Below are 22,784 nucleotides of genomic sequence, written 5' to 3' on the forward strand. Positions count from 1 at the left end.
TTTCTCTAACGATTAGTGATATGGAGTATTTTAATGTGCTTCTGGGCCATCTGTGTATCTTTTTTGGGGAATGTGTTTTCGAGTCTTGCCCATTTTTTTTAAGTTGGTTATTTGTCATTGAATTCCAGGCACTCTTTGTATATTGTGGTTGCTAGACCCTTATCAGATGTGTGGTTTGCAGATATTTTCTTTCATACTGTGAGGTATCTTTTCATGCTTTCCATTGTGTTCTTTGAAGCAGAAAAGATTGTAGTTTTGATGAAGTCCAATTTGTGTAGATTGAGGGGTGGGGGGTTGTATGTGCTTTTGGTGTCACATCAAGAAATCCTTGCCTATCCAAGGTCACAAAATTTTTCCTTGTAAGATTATTATAGTTTCAGCTCTTACATTTGGATCTTTATTCCATTTTTTTTTAAAGATTTTATTTATTTGACACAGAGAGAGATCAGAAGTAGGCAGAGAGGCAGGCAGAGAGAGAGGAGGAAGCAGGCTCCCTGCTGAGCAGAGAGCCCGATGCGGGGCTCGATCCCAGGACTCCGAGATCATGACCTGAGCCGAAGGCAGCGGCTTAACCCACTGAGCCACCCAGGTGCCCCTCTTTATTCCATTTTGAATTAATTTTTTGTGGATGATATTAGGGAAAAGTTCAGCTTTATCCTTTGCCTGTGAACATCCTGCTCTCCCAACACTGAATGGTCTTGACACCCTTGCTGAAAATCAGTGGGCCATTTGCACGGGTCTGTTTCTAGCCTCTGTTTTGTTCTGCTCATCTTCTGTCTGTGTGGCAACACCACACTGTTGTGATTACCATAGCTTTGTGGTAAATCTTAAAGCTCACTCTGTGGGCGCTTACTTCGTGAGGACTGTGAGTCTTCCAACCCTGTCCTTGCTTTTCCCAAGCTTGTTCTGGCTACTTTGGGTCTCTTTAAATGCCATGACTTTTTTTTTTTTTTTAAGATTTTATTTATTTATTTGACAGAGAGATCACAAGCTGGCAGAGAGGCGGGGCGGGGGGGAAGCAGGCTCCCCGCTGAGCAGAGAGCCCGATTCAGGGCTCGATCCCAGGACCCTGAGATCATGACCCAAGCCAAAGACAGAGGCTTAACCCACTGAGCCACTCAGGTGCCCTTCCATGACTTTTATGGTGGGTGTTTTCTCTCCTATGGAAAAGAAAAATAATTAATGATTTACAAAAAATAGATTAGATGAACACAGTCGTGACTTAGACAAAGCTGTGTCTTCTAGACTCTCATGTTGGGGAAAGCCTTCTGACCTGGCTTTTGTTTCTTTTTAAGTTCTGCCTTTAATTGATTTTTTAAGACCTCCAGTCCTGGGGAGGTCATCATAAAAAGTGCTCAGTGAAGAAGTGCATTTGGTCCCCTGGGAGCTGGCGCTGGAAGAGGAACTCGAGAGAGCCTCTCAGTCCCAACACGTGCGTGCAGGCACCAAGTCGGAGCCCCCTTCTTCAGGAGGGCACAGCTGGTCTCCGCGAGGGCCCCCAAAACCTCCCCCTCACTCGGGCTGAGCCGTGTGGGACAGGATGCCGGTGCCGGGGCCCCTTGGTCTGCCTCGGTGCCTCCCCCAAAGCTGGTGAGGGGAGGGGGGCCCAGGAGCGCGCGGGGTGAGGGCACCTGTCTGGGTGCTTCAGAGGGAGGTGACTGATGGAAACTTGCGGGACAGCGGTCTCCTCCGATGGGGTTGGGGGCGCAGGGGTCCGCGGGAGGGTAGGGTGCGGCGCTCTGGGAAAGGCCCGGAGAGACGCAGCCCTGGGAACTTGCGGGTGTTGCGCCCTCGCCTTCCGCGCTTACGGGAACCGAACGACCCGGGTGGGCGAGGCCCGAGGGAGGCCCTTGTGCTGCTGGAGGCCGAGGCCCGGGAATCTGGTTTGCTGCGGGGTCGGAGGAAACGATCCTTCTTCGTCCCCCGACGGGGAAGTGGAAAGGTCAATGTGAAGGTCAAGGCACGGATAGGAGGAAGCCGGTGGGCCTGGAGGGGAGTGGGGGAGCGCGGGGCGGGGTCGCCTGAGCCCCGCCCGCGGCTGCCTCCCGCCTCTGGGCACCAGAGGGGCCCCGTGACCTCGGGGAGGGGCCGAAGGAGGCCTGTTCCTATCCCGGGGCTGGCGGGGCGAGGCCGCGGACGCTTCTGCGGGTGCTCTCGGTGCTCTCGGGTTCCTGTGCGCGGTGATGACCTGAGACCGGCGGCGCCTCTGCGTTCCCGCCCCGGGGGGCCCCGTGCTCACGCCCCGCTGCTTGTGCCTGTGCGTGCGTGCGCGCGCTTTGGGGCTTCGACGCGCGCGCGTGAGCGTGTCTGTGTGTGTGCGTGCGCGCGCGCTGGGGCTCCGGCATGTGTGCGTGTGCGCGCGCGCGCTTTGGGGCTCCAACGTGCGTGTGTGAGCGTGTCTGTGAGCGTGTCTGTGTGCGTGCGCGCGTGAGCATGTCTGTGTGTGTGTGCGCGCGCGCTCGTTCTGGGGCTCTGGTGTGCGCGTGCGTGTGTGCGTGTGCGCTTTGGCACTCCAGCGTGCATGTGTGCAAGCGTGCGCTCTGGGACTCCGACGTGCGTGCGCGCTCGCGCCAAGCACCGGCAGGTTGGGTTTGTGCCCCGGTTGGCCCCTCTGCGCCTGCCCGGCCCGCAGGGGCTGTTCCCGCCGCTCATCTGCGCGCTCGTGGACGGTCCGTGGGATGCGGCGGTGAGAGCCCAGGGCGGGACGGAGGGCCCTGCGGGCTGTGGGGCGCGCGCAGGCCGGGACAGAGGGTGAGCCGCGGGGATGCCCTGCGAGGCGCTGAGGGGGACGAACGGGGCCCACTGCCCGTCTCACGGGTGGCCCGGCAGTAGCCCGGCGGTGGGCGGGGGTTGCGCACTAGACCCCCCAGGGCAGCGCCAGGCGCCCGGACCCAAGCTCCAAACGCACGCTCTCCGAGTCCCTCACCGGCCGGCCGGTGTGTCCTGTGCCTTCTCCCGAGGATCGCAGTGTCCAGTGCGCTGGGCCTGGAGGACGCTGACGAACTCGCCCCCAAGCGAAGACCCTGTCAGTGGCCGTGCGGACGAGGACGGGGTCTCGCGGGCCGCGGTTGTCCCTGCGGGACCGTTCCCTGGGGGGCGAGCTGGCCAACGCTCGCATCGTGTGCGCGGGGGAGCATCGTGTCGAGCCCGAAGCCCGCTGAGGGCCCGTGTCCCCCAGCCATGCTGTCGGTGGAGCCGGACCCGCCGCTGTGGCCAGGCCCCACACCCCCACCCACCGCCTCCTCCCAACGACTCCGGCCACAGGCCTCGGCAGGAGGCTCCGTGTGGCGCCCCAGATGGCCCAGCGACCGGCAGTGCAGCCTGGAGCCCCCTCAGAGGGTTCAGCAACCCCCATGGCCTCCCCACCCAGACCTGGGGCATCTGCTCCGTGGTCACACCGCCGGGGATGCTGAGGAAAGGCCACGTGCACGCGGGCGCTCGGTATCCGGCCACACAGCGTGCCCGAGAAGGCCCTCCCTTAAGGGTCCTTGTCGGGGCTGCTGTTGAGACCACCGCCTTGGGCGAGCTGCCCCTCTGCACCCCGCAAAGGCACTCCTGCCTCCCGGGGCTGCCGTCTCTCAGCCGTCCAACCTGGGAATGGCGTCCCTGCCCTTGGGAAGAAGACTGGCCTGGAGTCCCTGCACCTGGGTTTGGTTCCCTAGGCTGGGCCCTGGTTGGGGCTAGAAGCAGACCAGCAGACACCCCAGAATTTCAAGAGATATGTGGAAACTGGACCGCTGTGGGGTCTGCACGCGGCCACACAAGAGGGACCTGCGACTGCCCCAAGAGCACAGGTGTGCTCAACGAAGACGTGAGAGCCTCACGGAGAGTGAAACCTGGAGCCTGTCCCTGCAGCCTACACACGGGCCCATCACCTGAGGTGTGGGGAGTGTCACCAGGTGGCTAAGCCTGCGGCACGTGCAGTGTCCAGGTGCTGCTCTCGCTTGGGGGAGGAGAAGCCATCCGTGGAATCTGCCACCGCGTGGGCACAGGTGGTGGGCGCAGCAGAGCCCTGGGTGACTGCCTTTCTGTAGACACCGGCAACATCTAAGGGGAACAGTGTTTCAGAATTTAAAGGGAAGTACGTTGAGAATGACATACGGGGGAATCTCAGCGAGGATAGAAATTATCTTAAAACAGAAGGCGGCTGTAGAGTTGGAAAGTACGTACTTGTAATTGAAACGAAAAGCCCATTGGAGGGGCCCAACGCCACACATGACCTTAGAGGCGACCGCACATACAGCCACGGGGGCCGAGCAAATAATGACGCGTCTGGGATCCTCTAGGGGGACGGGTGATGGAGGCTGCTGGCACGTTAGCGTCCCACACTTAGTTTGGAAATAATTGCTAGTTTCTCTATCCGAATGTGTCTGGACTTTGTGATTGAACAGACACCAGCCAACGCGGCCGCCAGGGGAGTGCAGCCGGAGTGAGGCACTCCCACAGCAGGGGTGGAGGTGTGCGTACAGCAGGGGTGAGGCGTGGGTACACACAGGTGGAGGTGCACATGCATTAGGGGTAGAGGTGTGCACGCAGCAGGGGTGAGGTGTGCATGTAGCAGGGGTGGAGGTGGGTGGAACTAGGGGACTCTGGGGGGGTCTGGAGGCAGCCCTGTAGGAGGCAGGCTTAGGGGCTCTGCTCCCCATCCCATGCCAGGCTCGCTGCTCCCGCCATCAGCCTTCCTGCTGGCGGATCCCCCCGTCACCCAAGGGCCAAGTCTCCTTCTTCCTGGACTTGCTTTACCACTTGGCAGACGAGGCATCAGGAGCCAAATTTCACATTTCGAGAAAAGTGGGAGTTGTACGTTTATTAAGCAAATTTTCCTGCTCCTGCCTACCTTGGAGAGCAGCAGCCGGGTCCCAGTAGGAAGTGTGGCTCAGCACCATGGAGCGGCCCTGAGAGGCAGAGGCCGGGCCGCTGGAACGGTGCTCCGCACACACGCCCAGACCCACGTGGGGTGTGAAGGGCTCGGAGGGGTGTCTGAGCTTGGGCCCTCAGGGAGTTCACTGTAAGCACAAGGGAGAAAGTGGTTTTTACCTTATGCCAAATTAGTTCATGTTGTGATGTGTCAAGCTTGCTTGAATAGGGCAAGGAAACACGTGAAGATTTCCCTGATACACAGGTAGGTTTAGAGCTGGGGCTAGTAACTCTCATGTCACCTTGAGCACTTGCGTTTTCTGGATAAAACAAAGGAAGAGCCGCCAGTGAGAAGCGTCCAGGGTAGTCTTGTTGCCCAGACGCACCTGTGAGCTCCAGCACCTCTGTCCGGCCTTAGTTGGTGTGGCGCTCAGGGCCAGCGGTGGTGGGGATGGGCTGGGCCGGCGGCAGTGGCGAGAGGAGCCCATTGGCCCAGAGCAGCTGGAGCTGCCCTGTCCACCGTGGCAAAGATGTGACGCGCATCCGGGAAGAGCTGGTCCTGGGTCACGTGCGTCAGCGAGAGCTCCCGATGCGCGTGGGAACCCAGCACTCGGGACGGCCTTTTCTCCAGGACTCCCTCTTGACTGTCACCCCGACAGGCTCCTCTGCACTGAGCCGTGCAGCCCCAGCTCCCCCGTGCACACCATTCTACTGCGGGTGTGCACACACACTCCCTGTACCTCTCCGCACAGACCTCACACATGCCAATGCCCACATCCTGTATGAGAAAGGGCAGAGGTCACCTCCCGACCACGGTGCCTGGAGCTGGCCTGGCCCAGCCACCTCTGCCTGTTGTGCACACTGACAGGACCTCCAGTGCCTGTGTGTGGCCCACGTGCCCTCCGCTGGCTGTGCCCCCGAGGGACTCCCGGGCCTGGGAGCCCAGAGATGTCTTTGCCTGCATGAAGAGCTTGGAGCTCCAAGAAACTAGGTGCTGCAGCCTTGAGGAGGAACTGCTCTCACGGAGTGAGGGCCCTGCACCCACAGGCTGGGCGCCAGCAAGGTGCGGCCCGTGGCCCGTGGGCACTGCACCATCTGTGGCTCCTACCCCAGTGGCCTCGGGCCGTCTCCGGGTCCATGCCACATGCATCCTGCTGCCAAAGCCATTACTGCTCCAACGGCCAGGTTGGCAGAGACATTCTGAAATCTAAAACCCCGTTTTCTTGAACTCCCTTCCTCCAGGAGGGGCAGGGGCGTTTGGTTTGGCTGCTGACGTTTCTGGGAGTCCGCCACGTGGGGCTGCTGACCCCAGCCCCTGTGTGCGCCCGCAGACAGCCCCTGGGGTCGCTGGTCTTCGCCCCTTCTGCTTTGGTTCCTGAGGGTGAAAAACACAAGGGCCTGGCCAGGGGCACCCGGTCCATGGAGGACAGAGTCATGTCCAGCACCGCTGGCCAAGCCGAGCACCCTGAGCTGCCCCTTTTGAGCCGGGTGTCTCTGCTCTCCGCAGGAAAGCTTCCTGGGTGGGCCCATGAGCCTTGGGCCACGGTCGTGGCCGGCCTAGCGTGGGCACACGGGGCAGGGCGGCCTCTGAGCCCTCCTGATTCAGAGGCAGGTCTGTCCTCCCGGGAACCTGAGTCCAGAAGCTGGCAGGCGGGTCGCACACTGTGCGGGAATGTCGGCGTCAGCGGCTGGCTGCAAGCGTCTCAGACCTGAGCTGTGCCTGGGGACTGTGCTCGGGAAGCGCCTGGGGAGGGGGGACAGGTGCAGGAGGCCAGGACTAGCCAACAGGGGGCAGAGAGAGGTCAGACGGCATGTGGGGGTCATGTGGAGATGGTGTCTGGGCAAGAACATTGTTCCAGGCGCTGGAGGTGTCTGCTGGGTGCCTCCGGGGGGTGCTGTGGCCGCTGCGGTTGGAGGGAGGGAGACACCAGCGTGATGCCCAGGGCCAGCGTGGCCATCCAGGGCTCAGCAGCCAGGGGAACCCGTGAAGGGCGACACGTGCAAGGCTGTTCCTTTCCAGCCGCTCTGACTGTGGACCTCTTAGCACGCTCCAGAAGGTTCCCTCAGAAAGGACTGCTGCCGCCCAGAGCCTCAGCCCCAGCCTGGCCGCGGTGAGCCCGCCTGTGTCTGCGCCCATGCCTGGTCTTTGTGCCCCCGTGGAACGTGGTGTGCCGTTCACCCTCGCGCCTCCATGGGGTGGCTGCAGGCCCCGCCCTCACCGTTGCTCTTCCCCGTTTCACCGAGTTGTGAGAGTTCTCTTGGACTCCAGAAACGCGTCCCTCCCCAGATCGGTGTGCCCGACGGACACGTGAGCATTCCCTCGAGCCCCTGGGTGGTCCCTTCGTTTCTTACCTGATCGTTCGAAGAGGTGACGTTTTCAGTTTGGATGAAATCCAGGCTATTAATTTTCCTTTTCATTTTGCAGATTTTTGCTCTATTTTGTGGAAATCGCCTAGGCTCCACTTGCAAGCATTTCCCTATGTGCGTCTTCTAGAAGTTTTGTAATTCTAGTTCTCGCGTCCGCGTTGAGGTAAATGCCGTGTGTGGGGTGAGGTGAGGGTTGGTCTGCTCGCCTTAGACCCGGCCCCACTTTCCCTTCTGTGCACAGTCCGGCCCGATCTGTTGTCCCGGGCAGAGGTGCCGGGCCACCACGGGAATAGGCTCTCCGGTCGCCATCCCGGTCCAGAGGCTGGTTCTCGGGCTTTCACCGCAAACGAGATGGTGGCCCTTAGCAGGCTGAGTAAATTCCTTTCTGTTCTTGGTGTTCTGAGAGGTTGTGCCTTGTACCTCGATGGTGTGTTGGGTTTTGTCAAATGCTTTTCCTGTATCTATCAAAATGTTCATATTTTTTTCCTGATTCTCAAATGTTAAACCAAACTTGAATGTGTAGGATCAGCACATCATGGTCAAGACGGGCGCGTGTCTGGATCAGATTGTCGACAATCTGTGAGGGACTCCTGCATCGCTGTCCACAAGGGACAGCGCGCTGTGGTTTCCTGGTGGTATTTTTGTCTGGTTTTGGCCGCACGTTAATGCTGACCTTCTTAGACGGGTTGAAATACTCTTCCCTCCCTTATTTTATGAAGGAGTTTGTGAGATTGGTGTTCTCCCCTGCTTTAATGGTTGGTAGCATGCACCCGTGACGGTTTTAAGTTATGAATTCCACTGTTTAACTGTTTGGATTTCTGTTCTTAACTGGCATCTCTCAAGGGGTTTGTCCGCCGTATCTGAACTGTTGAACTTCCTGGTCTAAACGTGTTAATAATCCCCTTTCTCCCTTGTTAGCGTCTTTGGCTGACATTCGGCCCATTCTGCTTGGGCCTGTGCTCTCTTTGCTCCCAGGTGCCCTCCCTCTCTCCAGACGTGACCGCCATCCCAGATCAGCCTTTGCTGTGTGTTTCCTTCTACTTCTTTCAACCGTCTGCATCGCTAAAGAAAGATCGATTGCTTTATAGACAGACACTTAGTTCTGGCCAATAGAAAAGTAATGAGCCAAAATGCAAGCCAAAAATAGAGTTAGTGGTTTTTTAATAGTTATATTAAAAAGGTATAAAGAAGTAGATGAGTTTAATTATAATAATATATTTTATTTAACTAATTTACACAAAATGTTATTTCAACACGTAACCAATAGAAAAATACCAATGAGATATGTTCTTTTTTCATACTACGTCTTCAGAATCGTGTGTGGTTTTTGTCTGTTTGTTTTAAGATTTTATTTATTTATTTGACAGAGAGATCACAAGTAGGCAGAGAGGCAGGCAGAGAGAGGGGGGGAAGCAGGCTTCCTGCTGAGCAGAGAGCCCGATGCGGGACTCGATCCCAGGACCCTGAGACCATGACCTGAGCCGAAGGCAGAGGCTTAACCCACTGAGCCACCCAGGCGCCTCCAGAATCGTGTGTGTTACACTCGCTGCCTGTCCACCAGGCCCAGCTCCCACACCCGAAACCCATGTGCTTGGGGACTGGGCATCAGGTGTTCAGCTGCAGGCAACCTACCAGAAAATGCCTGTGGATTTTCACTAAGTAGGAGTTGAAAACAGGGTGCCTAGTTCTTGCTTTGCAAAAGTTCCCAAATAGCATTATGAGACCAGTTTTTTCTTAGTCAAAGAAGGAATGGAGCACATTTGTGGGGACTGATGTGTTTGGGTTTGCTAGAAAGTGCTGGTGTTCTGGGGCCCGTCTGTAGTGTCTGGGGATGGGGAGCCCCTGGATTCCAGGACCCTCGAACTCCTCCCACACACCAAAAACCTGATTTGCGGAAAGCAAGGCACGAGGTCCCTGATCCCAAGAGCCAGACAGGCCACCCCAGGGAGTTGGTCCAGCTGCAGGCCCGCTGGTCTGATTTCTGTCTCTAGAGATTAGAAGTCCCGTCTTTAGGGTTTTGTGTAGATGAAGGTTGCCTTCCCTGACTCCGTGAAGGCCACCACTCTCTGTCCACTCATGGCTGTGCTTGGAGCTGCGGAGGGGAGGCCCCCTGCGCTCTGTTCCACGGTGTCTGTGGTTCGTGTTGAATAACATTTGCGTTGCTTCCAGTTTTGTCCATTGTGCTTTCAATGTTCGCAGTTTTTGCGTGGACGTAGCTCTTATTTTTCTGGGACACCCAGGGTGGCATGGCTGGTTGTGCAGATAGTCTGGGTACCCGTACTGCTGTTTGCAAGTAGGTGTGCGCGCACCGTCCCTTCCCCGTGTCTAAGATTGCATCTGGTGGTGTCAGTCTTTGATTTTAGCATCCGTGAGGCTGTCTTGTGTCTAATTACAGCCAGATTTCCCTGCCCCTGGCACCCACTTCCCTTGACCCCAGGTGAGGAATGGGGAGAATGCCCTACCGTTTCCAGACACCCCTGGAAATGTTACCATATGTAGGAGAGGGGTCTTTGTAGAGGGGCCTGAGGGTCTTGTGATGGGAGACGATCCTAGACTGGGCAGGCGGGCAGGGCACGCAGGTGTTGTGAAGATGAAAGTCCTCCCAGACCAGCCTGCCCGAACATTAACGTGACCCCATTCAGTACCCCAGCAGGCTTTGTCGCAGAAATCGACCAACTCAAAAAAAGGGGGGGGGGGAGAAAAGAAAGAAATTGGCCAACTTATTGCGAAATCTTTTGGAAATGGAAAAATTCAGAACAGCCGAAATCCACGTGGACAAGAGCAGAGTTAGCGGCCGGCACTGCCGGACTCCATGGCCGTGTGTCGGCACAAGGACAGACACACAGACCACTCATCTCTTATGGACAGGGTCAGTGGAAAAGATGTGCTGGGACATCCATATGTCCACGTGCAAAAAAACTGAACTTGAAAAAACTCACACCATTTATAAAAAATTAGCTTAAAACGGATCCTGGAACTAAATGCGAAACTTAATACCATGAAGCTTACGGAAGAGAACAGAAAAAAACTTCTTTGTGATCGTGGGTTAGACAAGAAGCCATGGGGTGAGACACAGCCGCTTTGGTCCTGAGAGGGACCCCGAGAGGGACCCCAGTCCCTGGGGTCTGGTGGGCTTCATCAGCCCAGTGGATGTCATGAAGGATGAACCCGGACATGCAGGACATGTCTGCAGGACATGTCCAGCAAAGGCCTCGAGTCCCGAGTGGGAGAGTTCCATGGAGCTCTGTGGAGTCTGAGGACACAGACATCCCAGTAAAAAGGGGACCAGTGACTTGAATGCATGCTCCATCGGGTTCGGTGTCTGGATGGCAAATTAGCACAGCCTCAGGGGCATTAGGAGGGTATGGCGTGCCCAGTGAGACAGGTGTGTGTCTACCTCTTAGCAGTCTGAAATGAAAAAGGCCGTGGTACCCAGTGTTTGTGGGGTGTGGCCGGCCGGAGCGGAGCCCAGGGTCGGCCGGAGCAGAAAGAACCTTGGGACAGCAGAGCCGTTTTCTAGGAGCTCCTGCTTTGCACCTGCCATACGCCCCGCCCCCCCGCCATGTGCTCCGTCTGCACAGAGACCACACGCCCTGGGCTGCCCGTGGCCCATCAGCAGGCGTGTGGAAAAGCACGTGTGGTTGACGGAGCGCAGGACACCAGAGAGGAGGAGGGCAGGCGTTGGGACCCCGTTGGCGCAGCACCTAGGAAATGCCGGCCGCTTCTTGTGACGGAAAGTGAACCAGCGGTTGCCTCTGTTGGGGGTGGGGGGCGGCCCTGGCGCGAGGAAGGTTGCAGGGGCGGCCAGCTCAGAACCAGGAGTGGTGTGTGGCTCAGGCGTGCACACGTGGGTGAGTTTCTCCAACTGTGTGTGCACGTGTGTAGCTTGCTGCATACTTTAGTGAAACTACAGAAGTCCCATAACCAAGGGGAGATGCCTGTGGGCAGCCAGATGCACGCTCTGGAGTTTGGGGGCAATTAGGGGTCTGGGGGTGGCCCACGGAGCCGCGCTCTCAGCACCCCCACACTGGAGATGAAGGGTGTGCCTGTCATGGCGGCATGTTTATGTCCCCCACATTCAACATAGCAGAATTGGGGGACCTTTGGGAGGTGATCAGGTTAGAGGAGGTCATGGGGGTGAGGCCCCTGCGATGGGACCAGTGGCCTTGTCAGAAGTGACAGCAGAGCTTGCGGAAGAAGGTGGCTCCCTGGCAGCAGCAGGCTCTCGGGGCTCCGACACCCGCCTCCAGAGCTGTGTCTGCCAGACCAGCCCCATGTGTGGTGCTGACAGCAGCCCGTGTCCACGGAGACGGTGCCGATGAGCAGGAGGGGACAGCGGTGCTGGGAGTGGTCACTGGCCTTCCTTGCCCCCCCACCACCGGTCCCAGCTCACTGCCTGCTGGGCCCCCTTCCCCCATACACCCCACACAGCATCAAATTAAAACAAGATTCATTCACCGTCTAAAGGGCTCTGGAACTGTAGTCGGGCGAATTTCTGAGAGGCTGTTGAACCCTCAGGCCCCATCCTGCTGGCCTGCCTGCCTCCTGACCTCTGGGCTCCCCCAGGCTGCAGGGCGGGTCTGCAGTGCCCGAAACAGTGCTTGGAACAGGGCCCATGTGCCCAGCCTCAGCCCTGCTCTGGCTCATTCCTTCGCAAGTTTCCAAAGAGAGAACTCCACAAGGGGGTGTCTCCTGTCCCCGTGGCCGCTGTCGTCCCCACAGAGAGATGCGAGGCTTCCAAGGGGAGCAAGAGACTGCAGGTGGGTCTCTCCTCACTAGCCCGTCCGCACGTTGGCAGAGCATAGAAGCACTCGGGACTCGGTGTGCCTGTGTGCGAGCCCCTCTGTGTCTCAGAGTTTGTTTTGTAAACAGATGCCTGGAAAAAACATTTAAAAGTGAGAACACTTAGTTGTCCCCAAGTTAACACAGCTGTTAATAAAATAAATAAAACTGGCTGTTTTCCCCTTTTCGGGAACAGCTCTGAGTCCCACCGCATGTGCACAGATTCGTGGAACCACCCAGCCTGGCTCGTTCTGTGTAAAATGCTGACAAGTGTCTGGATGTGTGCTTCAGGGCTCTGCATGCCCCTCGTCCCCGGGAAAATGCAAGTTATGAGACGGTCAGACAGGCCATGGATGCCTCCCACAAAGAGGAAGCCCAGGGATGTTCGTGGTGGACACTGCGTTCCCAAGAACTGCTAACAGCCGTCCACGTGGGGTGGACATGTGTGGGCTGGAGTGAGGGGCCTCAGAGCCAGGGGGGGCTCCAGGCAAACACAGGTGATGCCGTCCTCCCTGAGCGGCACAGAAGCCAGCCCAGGCGGTGGAGGGAGCTGCTGAGGAGAGCGGGTGTCTGCTCTGTGGCCTGTGGGAGGAGGCGGGCCTGTCCTCACGGGGCCGTGGAAACCCTGTCCAGGTACAGTCGATGCTCGGAGAGCGTGGGGTTTCAGGAGCCGACTCTGTAGGAAAATCCACGCATGACTTTTGCCTCCCCAAACACTTAACTGCTAATAGCCATGTGTGGGCCAGAAGCCTCATCCATAGTGTAACAGCAATAATGCATGTATTCTGGTCTGTTCCTCCAGTAAAATAAGCCAGAGAAAAGAAAACGTTACTAAGAAAATCATAAGGAAAATGCGTTTACAGCACTGTCTTGTATTGATTTTTGAAAATTCCCGTGTACATAGACCCGCGCAGTTCACACCTGTGTTGTGCGATGCAGCGGTGCTCTGAGAACTTGTGGAAACACTTCCTGGCCACGGCGGCGGGGGGACCTGGTTCCCCCGGGGCCCCAGGCTGCAGCGTAATTCCCACCTGCTTCCAGGCCGCACAACGAGGGAGAGACTGTCCGAGATTCTGGATTCTGGATTCAGCCTGGGACTGAGGATCTGGCCTGTTCTCGTGGGCGTCGTGTGCTCACGCCATGCCTTTGACCTGCCACTGGCCAGAGTCCAGATTTTATCCTTTAGAAGTGCCTGCGTGTCCTGGGCCCCGCTCTCAGCCAGCCGGGCCCGATGACACGTGACGCCTTCCGGCCACCGTTTGTTTTCATCAGGAGGACGGAGCTCCCTCTCCACCCTCTGGGTCTCAAGGTGCCGGCACAGCCCACGCAGCAGGCCTGGCTCCCACGGACGGCGCGACCCTGCTTCGGGGGGGGGAGACTGCTGCGGGCACAGCCACTGCCCAGTTGATCCTTTTCTGCAACAACACCAAACAGCTGGGATTGTGTTAGGAATTATGTTTATCTTATAGATTAATTGGAAAATATTGACATCTTAATATTTACTCTTTTGGCCCATGAAAATAGGATGTCCTTCCATTTATTTAGGTCTTTGTCTCGAAGATGTTTCATGGGGCGCCTGGGTGGCTTAGCGGGTTAAGCCTCTGCCTTCAGCTCGGGTCATGGTCTCAGGGTCCTGGATCGAGCCCCGCGTCGGGCTCTCTGCTCAGCGGGGAGCCTGCTTCTTCCTCTCTCTGCCTGCTTGTGATCTCTGTCTGTCAGAAAATAAATAAATAATCTTTTTTAAAAAAATGTTTCATGATTTTCAGTGTAAAGTCTTGCACAAGTCTTGTTTATTTCTGAGTGTCTTTTTCATGCTGTTGTCAATCAAAGTGTTTTCTTAATCTTGTTTTTGGGTTGTTCATTACGAGTGTATAGAAATACAGTTGAGTTTTGTGAGTCTCATGTCCAGGACCTTTGCTGAATTCACTTGTCAGTTCAAGGGTGTGTGTGTGTGTTCATACGCCTTTGGGTTTTACACTTACAGGATTGTGTCGTCTGCAAATTGAGACCATTTCACTTCTTCATTCCCAAAGTATTAAAAAATGCCTTTTATTTTTCTCATTTCCTAAGCGTTTTGCCTAGAACTTGTAGCACAGTGTCAGCGAGATGTGGTGAGAGCACGTATTGTCTTATCCCTGACCTTTGGGGAAGAGCGTTTAGTGTTTCAGCATTTTCGTACGGCATCAGCGCTGGGGCTTTGCAGATGCCCTTTAACAGGTCACGAGGGGCCCGTCTAGTCCTAGGTGGACGAGTTCTGTCATGAAAAGGCACTGAGTTTTGTCAAAAGCTTTTTCTGCATCTGTCGAGATGGTCGTGTGGTTTCATCCTTTATCTACGAATATGGCGTGTCACATCGCCTGCGTCTTTGTGTGTCGAACCAGCCTTGCCGTCCTGGGGTAAACTCCACGTGCTCGTGCTGTAGAACCCTTTTCTGCAACAGCGGACTCCATTCACTCGTTCTTCGTTGAGGATTTTTGCAGCTGTATTCCTAGGGGTCCTGCCGCGGTTTTGTGGTATTTCTGACGGGCTGTGGATCCGGGCAGAGCTGGTCACACAGAATGAGTCAGGAAGTGCTCCCTGCCGCCGCCTGCGTTTGTGGAAGACTGCGACGGGGGTGTCAGTTCGTGCAGCATGGGACAGAGCTCGCTGACCCTCCGGACCTTTGCGTTTCTTTGTGGGACGTCGTGGGCTTAGTGTTTCTGTTTTAAGTGCTCTCCCAGCCTCTGGTGGGTCTGGCCGTACCTTCTGCTGCTGCTTTAGTCCGTTTTTGATGTACGTGTCTTTGGAGGATCCCACCCGTTTCATCCGAACGGGACCCTTCTTTCTTGCCACGACTGAAAGCAGCACATGTACTCTGTCCTCATGTGAAACTTTACCGTCCCTCAAAAGCAGGAGGGCCTCCTCCTCGAACACAGCGAGCAAGCGCTCACCCAGGCTCAGGGTCAGGACCAGGTGGAGCCGCGGGTTCTTCTGGCCCCTCTCCTGCCGTCCCCCGTGGGGCGGTCCGGCCGCGGAGCCCCTTGAACGTCTGCCCCACGGAGAAGAGCAGGTTATTTTGTCACTTTCTGAGGCACTTTTTGTGGAAAACAAACTGCATGTTGTTTGTGACGAGCTGTTAATTTCTGGCGTTTGCTTTCAGGTTTTTACCTCCAATGGCCCGACTGTGATTATGCCCACCTGGTTCTGCTCTCGAGCATGGTTCTCCCACGTGGGCCCATTTGATGAAGGCGGGCAGGTAAGTGTGGGCCCTCGTGGATCCCCTCCTCTAGGGTCAGGGGAGGTGCCGTCATCCCCTGGGTGTCAGCCCCCCAGCCCTACCCACTTGTGGGGACTGTGCTCCCTGCGGGGACCCAGGGCTTCAGAAACCTCTTCTGTAAAGGCTGGTCCAGCCCTCCTGCCGCTGGCTGGGCCCAGCTTCCCCAAGTGCGTCCAGGGCCCTGGCACCCGCTGGGGATTTCTGTGTGAGGGCTGCAGGCGCCCAGGCCCCAGGCCTCCTCATCCTGGTGTAAAGCTGTCAGCCATGCTGCCTCGGGTGACTGCAGGAGAGGGACAGGTGGCCCTGGGACAGAATGCCCAAGCTGGGCTCTTCCCTAAAGCCTCTCCTACCTGCGGGGCCCCACCTGCAGCGCTCAGCCCACACTGAGCTCTAGCGTGTGCCCCAGAAATGAGCCCCGACCTTCGCCTGCGCTCCCTCGGCCCCACCCCACAGTCTTACAGTTAATGCTCCTACACCCAATTAAAAAGTTAAGTTTAGGGTCCATTTGTTTATTTTCCCTTAAACTTCCCTTAAATGAGGCTTTGAGAACGTGAGGTCTGGTCTCCACAGTGGGAGGAGGTAGAGTGGGCATGTGAAGGGCTCATCAGGCCTTTGCTATTGGACTGGGATGAGGCCCCATATCCACCACCCCCACCAGCTGCTGGGCTGGGGGCAGGAGGGAGCCTGGATGCACAGAGGCAGCAGAGGGTCTGGGCCACAGGGCTCTGGAGACCCCGGGCTGGGAGGCAGGGGCAGCGACTCCGGCTTGGAACCTTGGCCACTGTCCTGCTGTGAGCCCCTTCTGCTCTGAGCCTGCTTCCCTCCTGTCGACATCACGGCCGGCCCCGTGGACCGTCAGCTCAGGGCCAAGTCCATCCCCATCCTGACCTCACCCAGCCTCGGTTCATGCCTGTCATTTTGGAGGGAGAGGCCTCCACTGCCCCCCCCCATGCTGGACCGAGTCCCTCACAGCTGCCCAGACTCAGCCTCCAGGAGGAGAGCCGTTCTCACACATCTACCGGCCAGCGCCCCCGGGGGACTGGCCAGCAGCGTCTGCAGTAGAACGGGAATCGGGCCTGCCCCAGGCCGGTCTCCCTGCCGTGCAGGCTGCCACCAGCAGCACCTCACATTCCCAGGGTTGGCCTGAGCAGGGAGCACGTGTGCCACCATCCCGCCGTGCTCCTCCTGGCCCTGGCCTGGCCACCCCTCGCAGGCACATGGGTCCGTACTGACTAGCCTTCCCGTCTCACCCCCTGCTGGGATGGGCGACCAGGTCGCGTTGTCCCAGATGTGTGCTGACTCATGGTCTTAGGGTGTTGGGCACTATCCCTGTGCTCCTGTTTCTCCCCCAAATCCACACAATGGAGAGAACTTGTATGCATGTCACACGACCCTGCCCCGGGGCCCCCAGTCCCAGGGGCCTCCGCTCCACCCGGGGCAGCAGACGGCACAGCTAAGATCTCCCTGATGGTGCAACAGCGGCCTGGTGGAGGGAAGCCCCAGCAGGTGGCCCTCTTCTGGCAGGTGCTGTGGAAGCCACTGTTCTTGTTGGACCATGAATCCATGCTTTTATGTTCTTCTGTAGAAAACAGCCCAGAAACTGACATCAGGAGACGTTCCCTGGGAAACCTTGATCTAAAGGTCTGACACACCCTAACTCGCAGCCCTGAGCAGTCTCAGAATTCAAAGTACGTCAGGACTTTCAGCTCAAAGTAATTCTTCCTGGAGAAGCCGCCCCTGGAGGCAAAGAAAGCCCATGCATCCCTTTGTATGGGGGCTCAGCGACCAGAGATCAGGGATCAGGGACCAGAGATTGAGGACCAGAGATCAGAGACCAGGGACCAGGAACCTAGAGACTAGGAACCAGCAATCAGAGGTACGGGACTATGGATCAGGGACCAGAGATCATATTTCAGGCACTAGGGGTCAGAAGTCAGAGACAAGGTATCAGAGATTGGGGATCAGGAAGAAGGGGTCAGGGGCCAGGACTAGATCTGTGATGGGGCTGGGGCAAGTGGGGGGTCTGGGGCATAAGGAGGCAGATCACAGATGGCAGCAGAGCCCACCACCAAGGGAAGGACATCAAGTGTTGCCACCGTTCTGATGCCATCCCCAGAGAAACCGGTCGAGCTGAAGTTGTTCAGAGAACCGGACGTTGGGGACTGACCTTCAGGTGATTCTCCTTGGGCCAGTGAAGAGCCAGGGTCTACCCAGGGCTAAGAGCCCAGGGTTCCTCCTCTGTGGAGAGAAGGGCAAGTGGCCGAAGCAGCAGGAAGCAGTCCAGGTGCTGAATGACGGAGCAGGGGACCAGGGTGCAGACCGGTGACTCTGCGAGTGTGCTGGGGCCGGGGGCACGGAGACAGTGGTGAGCTGGAACGGGCAAGGTGGACGGCTTTTTAATCAGGAAAGGCACTAGCAGAGGCGGCTGGTGGGGGCCGGGAGTCTGAGGTTTGGAGGTGGGTACAGGCATGGCCCAGGACCGCGTCCAGCCGTGGTAAGCAGCCTCGCGCCAGGCTCAGGAATCGGAATGCCCCCAGGAGGCCCTTACGCGAAGAGAAAAGTAACAGAAGGGCTCTTGTTGGTTCTGAGCTGGCCCTGGGAGAGCAGGCTGGCCTGGGTGGGAAGGCCTGGAGAAGGCTCGTCACTGCCCCAGGGGGACTGGAGGCCCAGAGAGGCCACGCAGCGGACGCTTTTCCAATGTGCTTTTTCTGTCCGATGGGAAGAGCCGAGGGGAGGCCGCCCGCCCGCCCTCCCCTCCCCGCGCAGCCCCGAGGCCCTGCGGTGGCCGAGACTTCCCGTGTTCGTTTGCGTTTCCCGGATGACTGAGGTGCTGAAGGATTGGCCGTTTATTTTACGATGTGTCCAGATCCGTTGCCCACTTCCCGGTGGCCGGTGTTGGCGCCGTCGGGGGTCGGTGTTCTCTGTCCGGTAGCGGCTCGGGGAGGTTTCCTCCCGTCGCGGTCTCTGTGTTCTGGGATCTCCTCCCTTCCGCTTGCCTGCCCCTCCCGAGTTCTGTCCTGTGGACTTTGGGACAGTGAGGCCGCGGCTTCCATCCTGGGTTTGTCTGCTTTGTCCCCGCCCTGTGGTGCCGCTCGGGTCGCCAGCCTGTGCCTGCAGCCGCGCCTCCTGGCGACGTCAGTGACGAGGCCCCTGCATTGCCGCTCCGCTCGCGGTCGCACCCCTAGTGCCGCGCTGTGGACAGCGGGGAGGTGGGCGAGAGCCAGACCCCTCCGCACCTCGACGTCGGCTGTGGGATCGAGGAGAGCCCAGGGAGCAGACCCGGCATCTGGCGTCCAGCTTCCGTGGTCGAGGCTGAGCACGGCCGCCCGCCGGGCTAGTGGGAGGCTGGAGGCTGAGGTCATGAGCCAGGGAACCCCCCAAGAAAGCTCCCGGGTCTGCAGAGAGAGACCCCGTCAGTGGGGAGGGCTGGTCCTCGGGCTGCCGGCCACACGCGATGGTGACACCAGTGCCTCCCGCCTTGACGTGAGCCCCACGTGCCGGCGGCCGGGCGCAAGGCATGCACATGTGGGAAGCGTCGGCCACCGGTGGGTCTTCTGTCAAAAACCCCAGCGATGGATGACGCGTCTTTTGTGCCCTGCAGGGTGTGCCCGAGGACCTGCTGTTCTTCTACGACCACCTCAGGAAGGGCGGCGGGGTCGTCCGCGTGGACCAGAGCCTCCTCCTCTACCGCTACCTCCCAGACGCCGCCACCCACTCTGTCCTCGAGTAGGTGGGCCCCGGGGCTCCAGACGTGGTGTGGGGGCTGCTGAGGGCGTGGGCTGCCGACGCTGGTCCCCGGGGTCAGGTCTCTCACACGAGGCGGGAAATCTGGGCGCAGGGCGGGCCAGGTGTGCAGAGACTGTGGCCTTCGTGGGGGGCAGGGGCTGTCTCAGGGCCGGTGGACAAGGGCTCCCAGGACAGAGGCTGCAGGTCTGTGTGCTTTTCTGTGGCGAGAGAACCCACACGTAGGTGTTCCTTGGAAGTCTTGATCTCTGCGCTGGGAGGGGACGGTGAGCCCCAAAGTGAGCCAGGCACGCGTCTGACTTGGTTACTGTTGGCTCAGTGTGCCCTCTCTGCCCCCACTGAGGGGGTCTGTTGCTCCCTCTGTCCCTCCCCTGCCGGCCCACATGTCCCCAGGGGCCGGTGTGCACTTGGGGCGCGCTGCTAGGGCGGCGGGTGTGCAACACAGAGGAAGGGTGTTGTGTCTTCAGTTTGAACTGTGTGTGTGTCACGTGTTTGTCACCGTGAGAAACGTGTCCCCTTGGTGCCTTGCTGTTGTGACACTGCTTGCTTTGGGGGACGGGTGCACATTCATCTTTCGGAGGTGGGGTTGGCTGTGCTTCCTTGGAGGGCGTGACCCCTGGCTTCCCCGTGGGGCAGCTACGTCTGGGGGGGCTCTGGCGTCCACCTCCACTGTCGTGTGCGGTGCCATCTCAGGGTCCCGGGTTGCTTCAGGAGGTCCTTGGGCATTTGCACGCACGTTGAAATTCAGTTTCTTTGTTTTCAGCTGAAGAACTTGATTTTGGTTATTTATTGTTAAGTCCGCACTTCTCCACGGTAGCTTTACGGGACCTCCGTTCTTTGGGTTTGCTGTCACACCGCTGACTCTGTGCAAGTGTGATCTGCGCCACGGGGTAGAGGTCCCCGGAGCAGGAGGGCGAGAGCAGTCCCTGATGTGTGCTGTGCGTCTCATCAGTCTCCAAGCCCATGAACACAACCAGACAGAAGTAGGCAAATTACAGATTTCCTGCACAGTTCCAGCTGGAGGTTTTGGGTCCGTCTCCGTGACTGGGAGAAGCAAGGAGCCCTGCAAGGCGCAGAGGACTGGGATTAGCCCTCGGCCCGGCCGGCATTTATAGACTGTGACACTCAGCTGCAGAACACGTTCCATTAAGGTGCAAGACCGACAGCTCTGGATCCATTTCAAATGATTAAAATCACACAAGGTGTGTTTTATAACCACATAGAATTAAATTAGATGTCATTCACACATCTTAAAAAATCTAAAATATTTGGAAATTAAGCAACCAAGGGAAAAAATCAGAAAGGAAATCAGAAAAAAATTCAATTTGATGAAATTAAAATGCTATGTCAGAATTTGTGGAATTCACTAAAGCACACAATCTATACACTTGCAATGAACAACTGGAAAAAAAAAAAACAATCAAGAAACATGTATTATGGGGGCGCCTGGATGGCTCAGTGGGTTAAGCCTCTGCTTTCAGCTCAGCTCATGATCCCAGGGTCCTGGGATCGAGTCCCACATCGGGCTCTCTGCTCAGCAGGGTGCCTGCTTCCCTTTCTCTTTCTGCCTCTCTGCCTGCTTGTGATCTCTGTCAAATAAATAAATAAAATCTTAAAAAAAAAAAAAAGAAACGTGTTATGGCACCAAAAAAAAAAAAATACTTGTGGGTAAACATGAGAAAGTGTGTATGTCCTCTGGAAAGTACAAGCAGGTGCAGAAGGAAATTAAAGAAAACCCATAACAGGGACAGAGGGACGTCCCTTTCATGGGTTGGAAGATTTGGTGACTTTGATGTTAGTTCTGCCCAGACCGAGCTGTGGATTGAACTTCTTTGCAGAAATTGATCCTGATTCTAAAATTCACATGCAAAATTAAAGGACCCAGAATGGCCTCAACAATCTCGAGAAGAATAAACTTTGGGGACTCACAGGGCCCAGGAAACCGCAACAGCATCAGGAGAGACCATGGAATGGAGAATCCAGAAATACGTTGAAAATTATACAATAGATTGATTTTCAACAATGTCTCCAAAGGCATTTAATGGAAAAAGAAGATATTTTCAACAAGCAGAACCACCAGATATTCACATGGGAAAAGAAGAAGGAAAGAGCAAGAGTCTCGTGCCGTATAGAAAACACTGCTCTGGTGGGATCTCAGATATAAGCCTAGAAACCTAGAAACAGCTGGAATCGGAAGTTTCTAGAGGGACGCAGGCAGCACCTTCATAATTTCAGGATCAGCAAAAACTTACAGCGAGGACATGAGAATCATTAACCATTTACAAAGTCATGAAGCTTTACCAAAATTAAAAAAACATTGGTTCCTAAAACGACACCATTGGAACATGAGTGGCAGATGAGCGGGAACATTCACGGTCTGTGTCTGAGGGAGAAGCGAGCGGGAGGCGTGTGAGGAACCCCAGCAGCAAAGACGTCACGTACCTACCAGGTATGGACACCTACCAGGAGGGCTAAAAGTAACATGTGCCGATTCCAGATGGTGGCAAGGGTGTGGATCTCGCAGAAAGGCCGCACACTGTTCTCAGGAGTGTCAGTGGGACATCCTGTCTGGAAAACGCACTTTTCTCATTAATGAAATTCATATCCCTGTGACCTAGCAATTCCATGTCTAGGTGCTTAGCGTAAAAGAAGTGGAAACCTTGCTCAACCGCTGTTAGGGTTAGGGTTAGGAGATGTCCATCAGGAAGCGCGTGGAGGTCATGGTGGACGGCGCTCAGCCTTGAGGGAGAGGAAGCCGACTGCTGCGGCAGGAACCGGGATTCGCGTCACAGCAAACGCTTACTGCGGAAGGCACGGGGCTTGCGTACTGTGGGATTCCACTTACAGGAAGCCCTCCGAAGTCAGGCCTAGTCTCTGCTGTTCCTAAGCACAGCCAGTCCATAGAGGAATTCCAGCTGGTGTACCTAGTGGAACTTAGAACGAGTGCTTGGTGATCGTAATTAGAACTAGGTAGGAATTAGACCCGTGAGATGTGGGACCTCGGGGATCTCCTGTATGTTGTGAGGCATGGGACTTCGGGGATCTCCTCTGTCACCATCATGAATGTTCCTGTCTGTGTGTTCTCACGGTAGGTTCCCTGAAGACAGATCCCTCAGGAATCCCTGAGGGGATCTCACTGTAGGACTTGGAGGGGGCCTCTGCTGTGGCAGGAGCCTGTGTGTCCCGGAAGCACCAGGCCACCGGCAACTGGGCTTTGTCCCTACAAGTCGTCATCTTGTTTGCAGGAGATCATCGTCTTCTGTTGAGAGCTTGTTCGCTTTTTCTGCAGCGCGAGGCTTTGCCACCCACAAACCAAAGAGGTGATCTCATGTAGTTTCTGTTTGGGATTAAAATCTTTGCGTGTAAGTGGCAAAACCTCACGGGGTAATAACGAGCTTTAATTACAGCCTCAGGCTTGTTGAGAATCAAATTTCTTCCATCTCGCTGCCCAGAAGGCCTCCGGTGAAAGCGCTCCCCGTTGTTCGTTCTTCCGTTTTAAACCGAGCTCGGTCAGCACGTCCATCGCTCCTTCTGACAGACGGGGGCATCCCGACCCCGAGGCCTTGACCCTCCCGTGCCCGCCGCCTCTCCCAGCCCCACCGCCAAGGCCCGCGCTGTCCGTGGCATCCGTCGCCACACCTGGTTCCCGAGACGTCGCCGTGTGTCAGGGCTCCCCGAACAACACGCACCACCTGTTTAAAGGCTTGTTTGTGTCCGTGGTGGCGTCCTGCCTCTGTCCCGGAAAACCTCCGCTGCCCTCCCCGCGTGACCGCGGGTG

General features: G+C 56.9%; 1 protein-coding gene across 12 annotated transcripts in view; it reads left to right on the forward strand.

The window, feature by feature from the left end:
- Positions 1-22,784, forward strand: part of B3GNTL1 (UDP-GlcNAc:betaGal beta-1,3-N-acetylglucosaminyltransferase like 1) — an 86,084-nt gene that overhangs the window by 51,802 nt on the left and 11,498 nt on the right. For 11 of the 12 annotated variants that reach the window (XM_047709335.1, XM_047709338.1, XM_047709339.1 and 8 more), the window contains 2 exons: positions 15,146-15,241; positions 18,864-18,988. In XM_047709335.1, the coding sequence (XP_047565291.1) occupies positions 15,146-15,241; positions 18,864-18,988 (221 nt within the window). Of the gene's footprint in view, positions 1-15,145; positions 15,242-18,863; positions 18,993-22,784 lie in introns of all 12 variants that reach the window. The other variant, XM_047709342.1, reaches the window with a different exon arrangement.

The sequence above is a fragment of the Lutra lutra genome, chromosome 16 (genome assembly GCF_902655055.1).
Source record: "Lutra lutra chromosome 16, mLutLut1.2, whole genome shotgun sequence".
NCBI classification, from domain to species: Eukaryota; Metazoa; Chordata; class Mammalia; order Carnivora; family Mustelidae; genus Lutra; species Lutra lutra.